The sequence below is a fragment of the Heptranchias perlo genome, chromosome 19 (assembly GCF_035084215.1).
Source record: "Heptranchias perlo isolate sHepPer1 chromosome 19, sHepPer1.hap1, whole genome shotgun sequence".
NCBI classification, from domain to species: Eukaryota; Metazoa; Chordata; class Chondrichthyes; order Hexanchiformes; family Hexanchidae; genus Heptranchias; species Heptranchias perlo.
In genome coordinates, this window is record NC_090343.1 from 5,841,188 (window position 1) to 5,858,823 (window position 17,636).

A 17,636-nucleotide genomic window follows, 5' to 3' on the forward strand; every position below is an offset into this window, starting at 1 on the left:
GATAGAGAGAAACTGTTCCCATTGGCAGAAGAGTCAAAAACCAGAGGACACAGATTTAAGGTGATTGGCAAAAGAACCAATGGTGACGTGAAGAACAACTTTTTTACGCAGCTAGTGGATAGGATCTTGAATGCACTGCTGGGGGGTTGGTGGAGGCAGATTCAATCGTGGCTTTCAAAAGGGAACTGGATAAGTACTTGAAAGGAAAAAATTTGCAGGGCTACGAGGATATGGCAGTGGAGTGGGACTAGCTAGATTGCCCTTGCATAGAGCTGGCACAGACTCGATGGGCTGAATGGCCTCCTTCCTTGCTGTAACCTTTCTATGATTCTATAAATAAAACTGTTTTGTGCTTGTCATTTGTACTTGCCGATGGAGTAATGTGCATTAGCAGGGGCCAAAGCTAGCGTGCTGCATCTTCCTGAAAAGGTATTTTTGTGTCTTTACACCTTCCTTGGCTGCTCTGCATACCATATAGATTGCAGAGATTGGGCAGGGGAAGAAAGGAGCAAAAACACGTATCATTTTCACAACATACAATTACAATTGTGCTGTAAGTGTGCAATGTCACAAGATCATTACTGGGCCGGAAATTGCTCGTAAAATAATGGTGAGCCTAACAGCGCTCACCATTATTAATGGGCAAATTGAAGAGCAAGTTCCGGCAGCCGTACATGTGCAGTCAAAAGTGAAAATCCGGAACTTGCTTTTCCTGATTCCCAGCTGATCTGACAGCTTTGCATTAAAGGAATATTGCAGGCAGGAATCAATGGACCAGCGCAAACTTACTCACCTGCCCAGCTGGAAACGAACTAATCTCGTCAGAAAAAAGGTGCGCTGAGTTATATCAGGTCTAAACTAACTTTTAATGTCATGGCAAGTATTAATAACTGCCAAACAACCTTTCCAGCACTGAAAATTCACTTTTAAAAATGTGGAGTCTCAGTACTCCCGATTTTAATGGTTTTTGGACATTTAAAAAAATTAAATTAAAATTTTAAATTTTTTTTTACTTTTTCTTTCTGTCTGTTTTATTTCAGTCTTTTAATCTGACCTCTTTATTTCGCTTTCTCTATCTGATTTTATAGTACATTTACTAATCTTATCTGACACTTCCTGGTTCTTACTCTCCGCAGTTTGTGAATGAGATTCACTTCCTGGTTCTTACAGCGTGGCTTGCTTCAAGCTGATTGGTGGAGAGCACAGAGAGATCGTTTCCCTGCTCACACTGTCCGGGATAAACCGCTGCAGTTTTTTGAACTCGCATTTGAAGTAAGTTGCTGCCAAAAAGACTGTGGTAACTTAGTGGGTGAGTTCAAATTTAAGGAGTGGTGGGCACCGTTGGTTCACAGCTCAGCGCAATTTCTGGGCCAATATGTTATCCTGGTGCGTTGTAAAGATTCTGAAATATACATGATTCTTAATTAATATACATGAAGCACAATAGATTGAAGGGAGTTCCACAAGTGAGAGAGATTAGAGTTTATAGACAGTGGAATGAATTTTCAGTGGCAAATTTTCAGGTTAAAAACAGGTGCATCACAGCACAGAAATTCTATGCGACAGTGTGGTGTGCAAAAGTTTCAAATGTCTTGCATTTTAATGCCAACTATACTTGTATGGCAGAATCATATAAGAAAAGATTATTTAGCCTATATAACTTGATCTATTATTTAATTCCATATTCAACTCCTACGTAGACTTCTTGTCATCTTCTTGGAGCAAAACAGTAACCCTCAATCACTTGTTGCTAGGGCAGTGTGGATATCAATGGCTCTAGAAAGAACCTTGGCTGCGGTCTTAGAGTATGATAAGTTGGCAGCCTGTGTGAAGTAGTTATAGTGCAGCCACAAGAATGAACGCTGAGGGAATGCGTTCAGCGATAGCCCTATGGTCTCATCCAATTAGCGTCAGCAGTTTTTTTTATTTTTCTATCAATCTAGAATTTCCTGTTGGTTTTTACTCACATGGGACTGTCTGTACTTGGTTTTACTGATAAACTTGGGAGATTAGCTTCCATAAGTTCATTAAATCTGGAATTTCCAACATTCTTTGCCATCTGGAAAACAAATACATGCATCACAAACTCATTTTCTCAAACTTCCGCAACAATTATGAAGAAATGACCCTTCCATTCTCAGAAAAACAGAAATAACCCACTATTGACTATTCAAGACTTGACATGAAGTTGAGTGTTTAAGTGGATCCTAATGTGGTGAAACCTTGACAAATACACATTTTTGATTTCATTAAGTTATACTTAAATGTAATTTTGAGCTCACTAAGTTGAGACATGCCAGCACTATCCAGTGGAAAATGTATCCACCTTTTGCACTATCAGCACTGAGCTCTCACAGAGCAGCTATAATCCTGGTTAGGTGCAGACTAAAGCTCCCTCTTCATTGTACCAATCATGTACCTTAACCTCCACTTCCAGAAACATATCCTCGACTGCACCAGCAATTTTCCACATAACCCAGACTGCCAACTTTGTGTCAGATTATGAGTAATTTGTGTGTTTTGGATCCTCACTCACTAGGAACTCGGTTGAGACTGCCTAAACTCATTTCACATAGGAACCCTCGTGCCATCAGTCATGGCTGTGTAAAACAGAGGCCTCTGAAGTAAGAGTACGGTGTTCATCCCACTGTACCACCCCGTCTTACTTTGATTATAGGTACTCTGCCAAGAAACTTTAATCTAATTTTTTTGTTAAAAAATCAGCATGAAATTATTTGTAGTTTTGAGATATTAGAAAGCACACTTTTAGCAACAAAGAAAGAGTGAGCACCAATGCTTATATCGGAGCATGGTAAGGAAATAAGCTGCAGCTATCATTTTGGAAAGAATGATGAAGAATAAATTTTTTTTTTAAAAACGCTGTAAATACACAGTAAGTCAATTAGCTTCTAATTGATGAAGGGTTCCACCGAAATGTTAACATGACTTTCTCTTTTAGACTTTGCTGTGCATTTCTTGCATTTTCGTTTTTTCTTTCAAATTTCAACAATTCAGTTTCCTTTTTATCTCTACTACTGAATAAATGTCATGACTTAAGGTTAAGGCTGTTCTGGGGAATACTTTATCATTTAAGGGAAAGGAAAGTGTGGAAAAGAAAAACATTTAAGGCACAATTATATACCTCAGTGTCTCAAAGCACTTCACATACTATTAATTAATTACACTAATTCCAACCCCCTCCTCAACCATTGCTGTCGTGCTGAACCAGACTGTTTGCAACCTTGGTGTCCTATTCGGTCCTGAGCTGAGCTTCTGACCCCATATCCCCTCCATCACAAAGATCACCAACTTTCACCTCTGTAACATCCACCCTTATCTCAGCTCATTTGCTGCTGAAACCCTCATCCATGCCTTTGTCATCTCTAAACTTGTCTATTTAAATGCTCTCATGGTCAGCCTCCCATCCTCCACCATCTGTAAGCTTTAGCTCATCCATAACTTTACTGCCTTTCCCACACCAAATCCCATTCATCCGTCACCCCTGACCTACATTGGCTCCCGTTCCCCCAATGTCTACAATTTAAAATTCTCATCTTTGTGTTTAAATCCCTTCATGGCCTTTTCTCTCCCTATCTCTGTAACCTCCTTCAGCCCAACAATCACCGCAAACTCTCCGTTCTTCTGACTCTGTCTTCTGTGCATCTTCTTCCCTCCCTTCACCCCATGCCGCAAACAACCTAGACCTCATGATCTGGAATTGCCCCCAAAACCCCTCTGCCTATCCACCTCCCTATCTTCCTTTAGGATCTTCTTTAAAACCCACCTTTTTGACCCAGCTTTTGGTCACCCCTCCTAATATCTCCTTCTTTAGCTCAGCATTCATTTCTTTGATTAGGATGTTTTTCTACATTAACGGCACCATATAAATGCAAGTTGTTGTTGTTATTGTTGTTTTAAGATCATAAGAACAAGACAAGGCATTCAGCTTATCCATTTCATTCATTCATCTGTTTTAAGGCTAGATGTTACTATTTTTTAATCTTTCAAAGCAGTTCCCAATTGAACTTTTCTTGATCCAAATACAGAATTTTTTGCTGTGTCCCCATGGATTTTCTCCTCTCTTTTCAGGTGTTCCTGCACCATCACTCAATTGCAGCCAAGGGAGCAAACAAATTAACTTTTCTCACACCTCTTTCAATCGTACATTTGAAACTAGCTGCGTGGAGATACACCAGTGTGGGCTGGTGTGACTCTGCTGTCAGATTTTTCCTTTGTGGGGAATTGTGCAGTTTCTGCTCTGTACCAATGTGTCAGCTTGGCTCTAGGTCAGAATGTTATTGATTCGAGCCCCACATCAAAAACCTGAATACATGACACTACAGTCCCTTACTGAGGGAGTACAACATTGTCCTTTGGCAGAGACATTAAAACTAGGTTCCATCTATCTGTTCAGGTAGATGTTAAATATCCCATGATATTATCTGAAGAAAAGCAAGAAGTTCTCCCAGCATCCTGGCCAACATTGTTCCCTCAACCAATACCAGCAAAAATACAGATTAACCTTGGCTGTCTGTGGGCCACTCCTAGCATAGAATCGCTGCAACATTTGCCTACATGACAGCTATTGCACTTCAAAAACAATTCACTGTATGAAGTGCTTTGAGACATTTCAAAGATGTGATAGGGTGTTATATAAATACAAGTATTTATTATTTTTTTCCCTCTTGATGTCATTGTGTGCGCAATCACGTAGTCCAGCCTGTGTCCTGCAATTCTGTAACACAACACATTGGAGCACACATGTTAAACTGAAATCTCTAACTAAAATCTAATTAATTTTGCAGCATACTGGAACCCAGAGAAGACACACTGGAAAATCACTTGGCAAGAGACGATTTAAATTAGCACAATGTTTGGATTTGACTTGCCCTTTGGCCCTTTGAGGACTGGAGGGTTATCAGCATGGGAAACATCCTGAAAATCTATCACATTTCTCTCAAATTATATCCTGGGAAGGGGGGAAAATCTGAATATTACAGGCCAATTTACAACCAGATGAAGAAATATGGAATATTCCTTGGTTCACAATATAGTCTGTAAAGTTATGGAAAAACTAGTACTGTATTATGTTGGATGAAGTGCAGAAATAATGCATTGCTCAAAGGGTTCAGCCATTTGTCAAGGATAGTTCACTGACTGCATTCCATTTAGCAAGAAATAGCACTTTGTCTATTGAACCACCTGCGCATGTACATTTATATCTAACTTTATAACATTTAGGATTATGGTGTCTGTTCAATAGAATGCCTTTTGCTTGCAGCAACAAATATTTCTAAAACGGGGCATTAAAATCACCAAAATAAAAGTAGAAAGAATCTCACCAAGAGTTCAGAGGTTCCAAGCTTGTCTAGTGAGAGAGATTGTATCCGGGAGTAATGTACACCCATGTCCCGGTGAATTCCAGAACATTCTATACATATCAGGATTCCAAGATTGGTAGAAAGCCAAGTTGGACCTGCAGAAAAACATTAGTACATAATAAATATCCTTTACTGCTTTGAAATGCTCACCATGTCACAACAAAACTCAAAATGATAAAATATGAATCCCAGTGTGCTGTACAGGAGAGGGGAACAGCATGCATTCATGCCGGCAATGCCCTCAAATGGTTAGCTCGGAGAAAGGAAAAAAGAAAACCCAACTTTTTTTTTATTTCCAGCTACTGTATTCATTTTTGTTTAACTGAATTCTTTTAGTTCCCATTATGCAACTCATTTTGCTCAGATTACATATTTTTCTGTAAAGCCAATTCTCAGTCTGAATTGAAACAATTTATTTTGTTTTCTTCCAAATGTGCCGAAGCTTAGATAACTTTATCTGCTTCTCTCAGGTAAGTGCATTGGCAAGTGTTGTGACGATAATACATGAAGCTGTGTTAGCAAACCTACTGCATGGAGGATTGGATGGAGCAGTGGGTTAGAACAAATGGCCCTGAAAATGCATGGACCTTCTGGGCACATTCTTGCTGTAACTCTTGAAGTGTAGTAGAAGGCCCAGGAAATAGGCCTGGACGTTATTGTGCCTACACGGCAAGGTGCCAGGGGAACGAGCGCAGGTGTTAAAGATGGTTGAAAAGTGAACCAGGGTGTCATAGAGGTAACCAATACTTCAGAAAGCAGAGAAGGTGGGGAAGGGAATATCTGTTTGCTGGTGGAATCCCCCACCTCCTCAGCTACTCGCATGTTCTCTTTGTCTCTTTATATCTTTAGTTTCTCTCATTATGTCTCCTATTTTTTTTTATTCGGCATTTATTGCCCATCCCTAATTGCCCTTGAGAAGGTGGTGGTGAGCCGCCGCCTTGAACCGCTGCAGTCCGTGTGCTGAAGGTTCTCCCACAGTGCTGTTAGGAAGGGTGTTCCAGGATTATGACCAAGCAACGATGAAGGAATGGCGATATATTTCCAAGTCGGGATGGTGTGTGACTTGGAGGGGAACATGCAGGTGGTGTTGTTCCCATGTACCTCCTGCTCTTGTCCTTCTAGGTGGCAGAGGTCGGGGTTTGGGGGGGTGCTGTCGAAGAAGCCTTGGCGAGTTACTGCAGTGCATCCTATGGATGGTACACACTGCAGCCACAGTGCACCGGTGGTGAAGGGAGTGAATGTTTAGGGTGGTGGATGGGGTGTCAATCAAGCGGGCTGCTTTGTCCTGGATGGTGTCGAGCTGCACTCATCCAGGCAAGTGGAGAGTATTCCATCACACTCCTGACTTGTGCCTTGTAGATGGTGGAAAGGCTTTGGGGAGTCAGGAGGTGAGTCACTCACCGCAGAATATCCAGCCTCTGACCTCTCTTGTAGCCACAGTATTTATGTGGCTGGTCCAGTTAAGTTTCTGGTCAATGGTGACCCCCAGGATGTTGATGGTGGGGGATTCGGCGATGGTAATGCCGTTGAATGTCAAGGGGAGGTTGTTAGACCCTCTCTTGTTGGAGATGGTCATTGCCTGGCACTTGTCTGGCACGAATGTTACTTGCCACTTATCAGCCCAAGCCTGGATGTTGTCCAGGTCTTGCTGCATGCGGGCTCGGGCTGCTTCATTATCTGAGGGGTTGCGAATGGAACTGAACACTGTGCAATCCCCATTTCTGACCTTATGATGGAGGGAAGGTCATTGATGAAGCAGCTGAAGATGGTTGGGCCTAGGACACTGCCCTGAAGAACTCCTGCAGCAATGCTAATTGTCTCATGCTAATATCACTTCAGCCATTTAACCATTTTCTGTTTTGCGCTTACGCACTTTATAGGTCATTCTATTTCTTTCTCGTGTGTGGCTTTCCTTTCCCCTTCCTTTTGTTCTGTCCCTTTTTAAATGCTGCTTATCTGTAATATCTTCTAGTTCTGATGAAGAGTCCACACCTGAAACATCAACATGTCTGTTCTCTCCAATAGATGCTGAGAGTCTCCAGAATTTTCTGTTTTTGTTTCAAATTTTTACTTTTTAACTCTTTTCCTTTAGTTTGCTTGGGTAGTGTGTTTCACTACATTAAATGTGCTCTGCAAGTACAAGCTTTTGTTCTGGATGCCTGAATTAAGCACTTCCTTCTCAGTTGGGAACAAATCAAAAGTAATACAATGCTTCCTTTACTCTGCACTTAAATCCAAATCTCAGAAGTGCCATCCTTTATAGCAGCAGCGCAATATTTGGATTTAAACTATATCCTTCTGAAAAACAGAAATCAATGCATTAATGTCTCCATTTCACTTGCTCAACACTGTTTTCTCACCTACTGCTCCACAGTCACAGCACTCACTATTCCCTGGCATATGTTGGACATCTTCAATGATGGCTTTAGTTAGATCTTCAATGCTGTTCTCTGCACTACTGTGCTCTTCATGGAAAGCCACATTTAGAGCTTCTTGCTTGCAGTTGGTTAGAACAGAGATCCATCTTCACACAAAATGGAAAGAGTCATGCATTAAATACATTACATATCATTCACAGTACACTGGCAGTCTAAAATATCTGTCCAGCTACTAAATTTTACATGTAGAGATGGCTACTGTTACATTGACCATTTAAACTAATGTGCAGATGGTGATAACATACAGAAAATGTAATCTTTTATTATGTGATGAGGACATTGGGCATCGTGATAGTTACACAGCCACAGATCCTGAAGTAGCATTCATGCTGCACAGGTGAACTCCACAAAACACACATAATAAGCCCAACTATCATTTGTGTAAAACACTGACTTAAGTTCTTTTAAAATCAAGATCTTTACCTTTGTGTCCCGTCCACCCCCCACCCCTACCCCTACCCCATGACATATGATTTTAACCCTGCTGCTCAGCAGAAACCAGGCATATGAGGCACTTAAGATGGCCCATGGGACTTACCCGCACTGATCCCACAGTCTTCCCGTGGGTTCCAAACTTTGGTGAGAGGGACACCCGCCAGAAGCCAGTGGGATCTTCTTTAAATATGCCGATTAAGTCTTGAGGACCGACTGCAATTTTAACCAGACACCTCCGCAGGGACGTGGAGCCAGGGTCAAAAAGGTAAGTGGATTTTCTTTTTAAAAAAATTTCCTTGTAGGGGCCAGGAAATTTTCTTTTTTTTTTAACCTTTCTCTGTCGTCTTTGGCTCACAGGAAGTGGGAGGGACCCGACCAGGGCCACAGCCTGCTGTGGCCATTAGAACAACACAAGAATCAAGAGGACCCCAGCCAGTGGAACATGTTGGTGCAAGAGGTGGCTGTAAAGCAGCTACGGGCACTTTTTAACGTGAAAGGGTTATAAGAGAGGGAAAAAAGTTATAACATAATAAAAATATATAAAAATTTTAAAGAGCATACCAGACAGAAGATGGAGGAAGCTGGGAAAGGTGAAAGGCACTATTTCAGAAAGCTGCTGATAGATGGCACTGTGGAGCACAGCCAGCTCCCTAATTGAGAGCTGGGAGGACTGAAACGCAAGAGTGGGGGTAATTTCCAGTTTGAGTGCGCTGACCATTATACATTCCACACGATTTTCCATTCCTTTGACTTTAATGGGAGAGTATGTAACAGGAGGCTAATTCGCAAGCGCCAATTTTGTCCCCGCACCCAAACTGAAAATGACGCCCACTATTATGTAGGTAAGTTCACATGTGTCAGACAGGTGACAGAGGGTTGTCCTGTAAGGACTCTATTCCCTTTTCCCAGTTTCTCCGTCTCCATTGCATCTGCTCTGACGATACCACCTTCCGCACCAGTGCTTCCGATATGTCTTCCTTTTTCCTCAACTGAGGATTCCCCTCCACTTTAGTTGACAGGGCCCTCGACCGTGTCCGTCCTATTTCCTGCACTTCTGCCCTCATCCCTTCCCCACTCTCCCAGAACCACGATAGGGTCCCCCTTGTCCTCACCTTCCACCCCACCAGCCTCCACATTCAACGTATCATCCTCCGCCATTTCCGCCACTTCCAGCGCAATCCCACCACCAAACACATCTTCCCCTCCCCTCCCCTTTCAGTACTCCGAAGGGACTGCTCCCTCCGTGACACCCTAGTCCACTATTCCATCACCCCCAACACCAGCTCTCCTCCCCATGGCTCCTCCCCATGGCACCTCCCCATGCAAGTGCAGGAGACGCAACAACTGTCCTTTCACCTCCTCCCTTCCCACCATCCAGGGCCCCAAACACTCCCTCCAGGTGAAACAGCGATTTACTTGTACTTCTTTCAATTTAGTATACTGTATCCGCTGCACACAATGCGGTCTCCTCTACATTGGGGAGACCAAACGCAGACTGGATGTTCGCTTTGCTGTACACCTCCACTCTGTCCGCAAGCGTGACCCTGACCTGCTGGTCGCTTGCCATTTTAATTCCCCTTCCCACTCCTATTCTGACCCCTCTGTCCTCGGCTTCTTACACTGTTCCAATGAAGCTCACTGTAAGCTAGAGGAATAGCAGCTCATCTTTTGTTTAGGCACTTTACAATCTTCTGGACTCAACATTGATTTCAATAACTTCAGGTCATAACCACTGCTCCCATTTTTTCAGTCAACAAATGCTGGTAATGGTTTTGCTGCTGCCATTTACAGCTACTACTGATCAATCTTTTGTTTCTTAACCTGTCCCATTACCACCTTCCTTGCCTTGCACCATCATCCCTTTTGTCATTTAATCACTCGTGCCCTCCACCCTATCAGGGACTTTCCCTTTTGTTCTTTTCTCCCCTCCCCTCCCTCCCCCCCCCCTTTCCCTGGATTCGTTCATGCTCAAAAACTTTAACTCTTATAACATCTTCCTTCTGACGAAAGATCTTCGACCTGAAACTTTAATTCTGTTTCTTTCTCCAAAGATGCTACCTGACTTGCTGAGCTTCTCCAGCATTTTCTATTTTTATTTGAGTAAATATGGCACTCACCAATAACCTGCTCACTAATGCTCAGTTCAGGTTCTGCCAAAACCACTTGGCTCTAAACCCCATCTTTGATCCAGAAATGGTTACAAGAGCTGAATGCCAGAGGAGAGGGGAGAATAGCTGTCCTAGATATGGAGGCAGCATTCAACTGAGTATGGCACCAAGGAGCCTTAGCAAAACTGAAGCCAATGGGGGTCAAAGGGAAAAACACCCAGTGGCTGGAGTCATACCTGATATAAAGGAGCATGGCTGTGGTTGTCAGAGGCCAGTCATCACAGCCCCATGACACCAGTGCAGCTGTTCCTTAGGGAAGTGTCCTTTGCTCAACCATAGAACCATAGAAAAGATACAGCACAGAAGGGGGCCATTCAGTCCATCGTGTTTGCGCTGGCTCAAAGAACATCCAGGTGCCCATTCTAATCCGTAGCCCTGCAGCTTACAGCACTTTAGGTGCAGGTCCAGGTACTTTTTAAAAGAGTTGAGGGTCTCTGCCTCTACCACCAATTTGGGGAGCGAATTCCATACACCCACCACCCTCTGGGTAAAAAAGTTTTTCCTCATGTCCTCTCTAATCCTTCCGCCAATTACTTAAACCTATGTCCTCTAGTTCTTGAACTCTCCGCTAGAGGAAACAGGTACTTCCTGTCTACTCTATCTGGACCCCTCATAATTTTGTACACCTCAATCAAGTCTCCCTTAAGTCTCCTCTGCTCCAAGGAAAACAACCCCAGCCTATCCAATCTCTCCTCATAGCTGCAATTTTCAAGCCCTGGCAACATTCTTGTAAATCTTAAACCATCTTCAGCTGATTCGTCAATGGCCTTACCTCTGTCATAAAGTCGGGAGTGGGGCTGTTCACTGACAGTTCTACAGTGTTCAGCTCCATTCATAACTCTTCCAATAGTGAAGCAACCCATGCCAGTCTACATGAGGATCTAGATAACGTTGGGCCAATAAGTAGCATGTAATATCATGCCATATAAATGACAGGTAATGACCATCTCAAACAAGACAAAACCATCCCTTGACCTTCAACAGAACCATCATCGCCTAGTCCTGCACCATCAACATCTTGGGAGCAAATTCAGAAGCTGAACTGGACCAGCCATATCAGCACTGTGGCTACAAGAGCAGGCAGAAACTGTGTACTTCTTAACTCCTCAAAGCCTCTCTACCATCTAAAAGGCTCAAATCAGGAGTGTATGGAATACTTACCACTTTCCTGGATGGGGGCAGCCACAACAACACTCAAGAAGCTTGATACCATCCAGAACGGAGTACTTTGCTTAATCAGTGCTCCTGCCACTGGACTCAAAATCCACCCTCTCCACCACTGGTGCACTGTGGCTGCAGTATGTAAGATCTACAGGATACATTGCAGTATCTCATTGCTCCTTCATCGTTGCTGGGCCAATAGCCTGTAATTCCCTACCTAACACTGTTGTGGGAGCACCATCACCACAAGGACTGCAGCAGTTGAAGGAGACGACCCACCAACTTCTCAGGACAACTGTGGATGGGCAATAAATTTGGCCTTGCCAGTTTTGCCCACATCCCGTGAAGAAAAAAAATGTTCAAGCATTTACAAGACTTTTAATATTTTACTGACTGATGTCCCATGATATTGCTCACAGTAAATTGGACGTTTTCAAAGAACAGTGGCCCTGGAATTGGAAGCACTAGGATGGGAACCCAGTGTCAAAGCTTTGAGAATCTAATCTTCAGGTTGTTTCAAAATCTTCTGAAGCGAAGAATTTCACATGGTTTAAAAAAAAAGAGCAGGACCCGGAATAAACAAAGAACAGCCGGGAATAGGGGCTGTGGAAGAAAAAAGGACCTGAGAATAAAAATTGGGCCTTAAAAAAGATCATAGGACTTCAAAAAGGGAACAGCAAAATAAAAGAGAAACATGAGCAGTAAAGGAGGAAGGCTGGGAAAATTTGCCTGGACAGAACTGTCGTTAGATTTAGACCTTCTGACATGACAGAATTGGGAAATGGAGCTGGAAGGACAATTTCATATAATCCTCTCCAGCTAATCAGAGGTTAATATAAGCAATGCAAAACTGTCATAGCTTCACTCAGTTTGAACGTTAAGCTAGAAGGCTTGAACCAGTGCTGCAAAATGGGAAGACTGAAGAGAATTCAAATGTGACAGCAACAGCATGGTGGACAAAGGGCGATGGAATAAAGTATTCAGGAACTATGTTCAGCAGGCAAGAAGTGCATGCATATGCTAAACTTTAAATACATTACAGATTATTTATATACATTTATCTCAATTACACACGGTTAAGTTTAGATGGCTTTACATGTCCAAACTTGGATCTCTCAGGTTATGACACCATTTGTGCCCATGCAGTTATAGCTTCATAACACTCTCAAACATCTATTATCTACAAACAACAATGCACAACTAGACAGCTCTCTACTTACGCCATACAATCCTGCTCATCATCTGCCAGGAAATGATATGTGCGGTTATCTAAAAGTAAAACGAATAAAATGCATTGCACTAGGATAACTGAAGGAGATAAAATAACAATCTTGTGGACCTACTTGACATGGAACCTGTTCATGTCCAAATTTACGGCTGTAAATTTCCAAAATATAAAACTCAGGTTCAAAATTTATTCGGTCCCTAAAAATAAAGATCATATACTTCCATCTTAGGTGATAGTGAATTCACTATTTACCAAGTGGAGGGAACAAAACTTTTACTTCCACTTGTGAGGAAGGCTGTGGGCCTCCATTTTTACAGATTTTTTTGTTTTTAACTCCTGGGGGCTGGGATTTCCGGGCCTTCTACTTCACGCCACATGAGAGGAGGCGAGAAGGCCCAAAACTGCAGGTAAGTGCCTTTATTGCATAGCTTGCGGGCCCAGAGGAACAGGAGTGCTTCCCCCAAGCCCTGATGTGGAAATGCCGGTGCCCCAAGCCCAACAAGCCTACTTGCAGCGACACCACCCACCCCAACCCCTCACGATCTCCGACCCCTCTCCACAATCTCCGGCTCCCTCCCCCATGATCTCCAACCCCCACCCCCACGATCACCCCAGACCCGGACGCCAATGACTGACCCCCCCCACAATGACTGACCCCCTTCCTCCGATGACCCCTGATGACTGACCCCCCCTCTGGATGACTGAGCACCCACCCCAGTGACCCCCGCCCTTCCCTCGACGACTGATCCCCCCGATGACTGACCCCATGACCCCTGCCCCTCCCCAGACGACTGACCCCCTCGGTGACCCCCCCCAATCTAACACTTACCTTTTCACGTTCTCGCTGTTAATTATATCATGCGATTTATATCAATTAGTGTTAATTGTATTCAGGTGACGTGTGTCAATTGGGAATTCTCTTGTATCCTTTTCATAAGAGAGCTTATCTGGGGTGTGATGTGTGTAAGGGGGATCTCTGCGAATAAATGCTTGGAAACAACTGAAGACCAGGACCTAGTATTCTATCCTTCACCACCTGGCTATCCAATTTATAACACCCTCCCTGGCTGCTCGCAAGTCCAACTGAGACCAGCCTGTCCATCACGCCAGCCTGTCGTGCGAGAAACGTACACAAAAAAACAGACGTCCTTACGTCAAAATCCCGTCTCCCCGATAAAATCATGTCCCATAATTCAGACTTTGACACTCCAGAATTAAATGGATGCCTCACTGTCAAATTCAAATCAAAGACCTCCTTTTTTCTTTTAAAATGAGGTGTCCCTTCAGAAAATGGAAAACTTGACCTAAATTATGAGGCAGATTTTAGGAATTAACATAAATGCAGAGTTTCACATTCAGGTGTGCTTGGACTGCAGAGGTTAGCACCCTTGTTGCGTAGCCTGTCTGATTTTCAGTCCTTTAAAATTAGGTGTCCAAATCTATACCACTGCAATGCCTATTACAGCAACTTGCATTTATATAGTGACATTAATTTAGAGAAACATCTCAAAGCACTTCACAGAAGCATTACCAAAAAAATGGACACCAAGCCAAAATAGGATTTTAGGAGGGGGTGACCAAATGCTTGATCAACGTTGGTCTTAAAGGAAGAGCCCACACTGACGAAGGAGAAAGCCTCCGAAAGCTTGTGATTTTCAAATAAAACAGTTGGACTATAACCTGGTGTTGTAAGATTCCTTACATTTGTCAACCCCAGTCCATCACCGGCATCTCCACATTAAAGGAAGAGAGGGAGGTGGAGAGGCAGAAGGGTATAGCGAGGGAATTCCAGATCATGAGGTCTTTCACCCCGCCAATGGTGGGGTGAAAGAATTTATACACAAAGATGAGAATGTTAAATTTATAGGCATTGGGGGAATGGGAGCCAATGTAGGTCGGGGTGATGGATGAATGGAATTTGGTGTGGGTTAAGATATAGGCAGTAAAGTTTTGGATGAGTTAAAGCTTACAGATGGTGGCGGATGGGAGGCTGACCATAAGAGCATTCAAATAGTCGAGTCTAGAGGTGATAAAGGCATGGATGAGGATTTCAGCAGCAAATGGGCTGAGGTAAGAGTGGAGGTAAGTGATGTTACAGAGGTGGAAGTAGGAGGTCTTTGTGATGGAGGGGATATGAGTTCGGAGGTTTAGCTCAGGGTCGAAGAGGACACCAAGGTTGCGAACAGTCTGGTTCAGCGTGAGGCAGTGGTTGAGGAGGTTGGATGGAATTGGTGGCAAAGGTTTGTGACTGGGGCCAAAGACAATGGCTTTGGCTTTCCCAATGATTAACGCTCTCGCTTTGCAAAGCTTTGCCCTATGGGCAGCAATTTTTAATATCTGCTTGTATATTCCCAACCAGAGAGGTGCAACTTTTCTGTTTTAGTGAAATTAGTATAAATAAACAAATGTCTGCAGATGAAGGATATAGTGCTAAAATGTCTCTTTTCTCTTTATCTAATGTGGCAGATAAAGTATTTGATTCTATCTCTGGGGAGAGTGCATTGTTGTTAGAACAGTTTTCAACTGCAGCACAATGATGGCAGACAAGCACAGCAAATAACATTGACAACAACTCTGTGAGGGTACCATCATCTTTGTCTGTATTCAAACTTCTGATCACAAAAAGACAAAGGGACAACCTTTGATCACAACTAATCAACATAAGTCATGGAATAATGAGTAGTACAGAATTACCACATTAAAACAGAGGAAAGAAAATCAAAATGGTAGCACATACGTGAAATCAGGTCAAAGCACTTTTTGTCTTCCAAACTGGGTTTCACTTGACAGGTCAGGAGGTTGAGTTTTGCTGGCTGCCGGTTGGGCTGGGTGAAACAGAAATGACACAATAAAAAGATATGAAGATAATGCATTCTACTAACTCATGAGCAAGACACAATTCAAAAGGCAATCAAATCCAACAACATAATTCTATAGTTAAGCTCAGTGGGCAAATGTCCATGCAGATCAAGAAAATTCTCAATGTTTTCTCATCCTTGTTCAGGGACACCGAAGACAATTGGAGCACCTCAGTTCCAGTCTCTGATCTCAGCTCAGGTAGCATTTGGGGTACTACAACTGGCCTGAGGACCCATAGACTATAGAGAGAAAATAAAATCAGGCAGCTCACCACGCCTGATTGCTACCCAAGGACTCCCGATGGAAAGTATCTTGATATGTGCGTGTGCACAGGGTATACATCAGGATCAGGTGTTCTGCCCTCTAAACTTAAATGGTGAGATTGCAGCTATCAATCCACCCCTTTCATCTGTCAGTTTAAAAAGATTATGGTCATTCTTGTTTATGACATTAAGGTTATTAATCTTAATATTTTTAGCTGTGGTCCACTGTCTTCATTTTTACATTTGTACATTTGTTTCATTTCTCATGAAAACTACTCAAGAACCAGTTCAGGACTTGAGCACATCTATGTTAACATTTCAGCGCAGTACTAAGGGAGTGCAGCATTATCGGGGGTGTCATCTTTCGGATGAGACATTAAAACAAGGCCCCTAGCCCTTAGCATTATTTGAAAAAGAGCAGCGGAGTTGTCCTAAGGGCGTTCTTTAACTAACACCACAAGTAAGAGATTAACTGGTTATTCACCTTATTGCCGTGTGCAACTTGGCTGTTGTAATTGCCTACAACATTACACTTCAAAAGTAATTCATTGACCCACTTTATTTTTCAAAGATTATGTACCTACTGGGATTTTGCCCCATGCCAAGGGGAAAAGTTATCATGGAAACCGTGTTTGCCAAACTTTTTTGATTGGGGAGGGAGAAGACGCAACAACAACAACTTGCATTTATATAGCGCCTTTAACATAGTAAAATGTCCCATAGCGCTACACAAGAGCATTATCAAACAAAATTTGATACCGAGCAACATAAGGAGATATTAGGACAAGTGACCAAAAGCTTGGTCAATGATGTAGGTTTTAAGGAGCGTCTTAAAGGACGAGACAGAAGTACAGTGGCGGAGATGTTTAGGGAGGGAATTCCAGAGCTTGGGCCTAGGCAGCTGAAGGCACTGCCGCCAATGGTGGTGCGATTAAAATCGGAGATGCTCAAGAGGCGAGCATCAAAATCTTGGAGGGCTGTAGGGCTGGAGGAGGTTGCCGAGATAGGGAGGGGCGAGGCCATAGAGGGATTTGAAAACAAGGATGAGAATTTTAAAAATTGAGGCATTCCCGAAACGGAAGCCAATGTAGGTCAGCGAGCATAGGGGTGATGGGTATCCATAATTATGATTACAATGACTTCACATTTATATATTGATGTATGTCAACACAATTCACATCACTATGGGATGGGTGTTAGTCCAACTTGTGCAGCGGAAAACGGGTAGGTGGGCAGATAAAACAAGCAGGTTTTTTACTTGCTCAAATCCTGACCACTGCAGGATTTGCAGATGGTGGAGGTGCTTGCCTAAAGCAGGCGGCAGTCTCATACATTTATGCAAATTGGGGTCCTATTATGCCAATAGTACCCCGATGCATTTTTAACCAGGGCCTAAGTGGGGAAGCCAATTCGGCTTTCCTGCTAGGCAGAAGCAGGATTGCAGCTGGTTTGCAGATAGAAAAGGCCCTTCAGGTAAGTATAAAACTTTCCTCTGTGGGGCCAGGAGGAGCAGGAGTACTCCTCTGGGCCTCACAAGAAACATCGTGGCCTCCCGTATCCCAAACTCCACCCCTTTTCTCCCGCAAGACCCTCCCGAAATCCCCTCCATGCTACCTAGCAGGAAGCTGACGGGCGGTCTAGGGCTGTCTGATTTTTGTCTGCCAGCAGCCGTCCTGCACTCTCTTCGTGCCCGATCCGGACGG

At 43.3% G+C, this 17,636-nt stretch overlaps 1 protein-coding gene across 1 annotated transcript in view; it reads right to left on the reverse strand.

Annotated features, from left to right (window-relative positions):
- unm_sa1614 (un-named sa1614) overlaps positions 1–17,636 on the reverse strand; it is a 214,571-nt gene that overhangs the window by 64,833 nt on the left and 132,102 nt on the right. The window contains exons 12-16 of the mRNA XM_068000226.1: positions 15,549–15,636; positions 12,804–12,852; positions 7,742–7,905; positions 5,343–5,476; positions 1,968–2,059 (exon numbers count right to left, since the gene is read on the reverse strand). Coding sequence (XP_067856327.1) covers positions 1,968–2,059; positions 5,343–5,476; positions 7,742–7,905; positions 12,804–12,852; positions 15,549–15,636 — 527 coding nt within the window. The remainder of the gene's footprint in view (positions 1–1,967; positions 2,060–5,342; positions 5,477–7,741; positions 7,906–12,803; positions 12,853–15,548; positions 15,637–17,636) is intronic.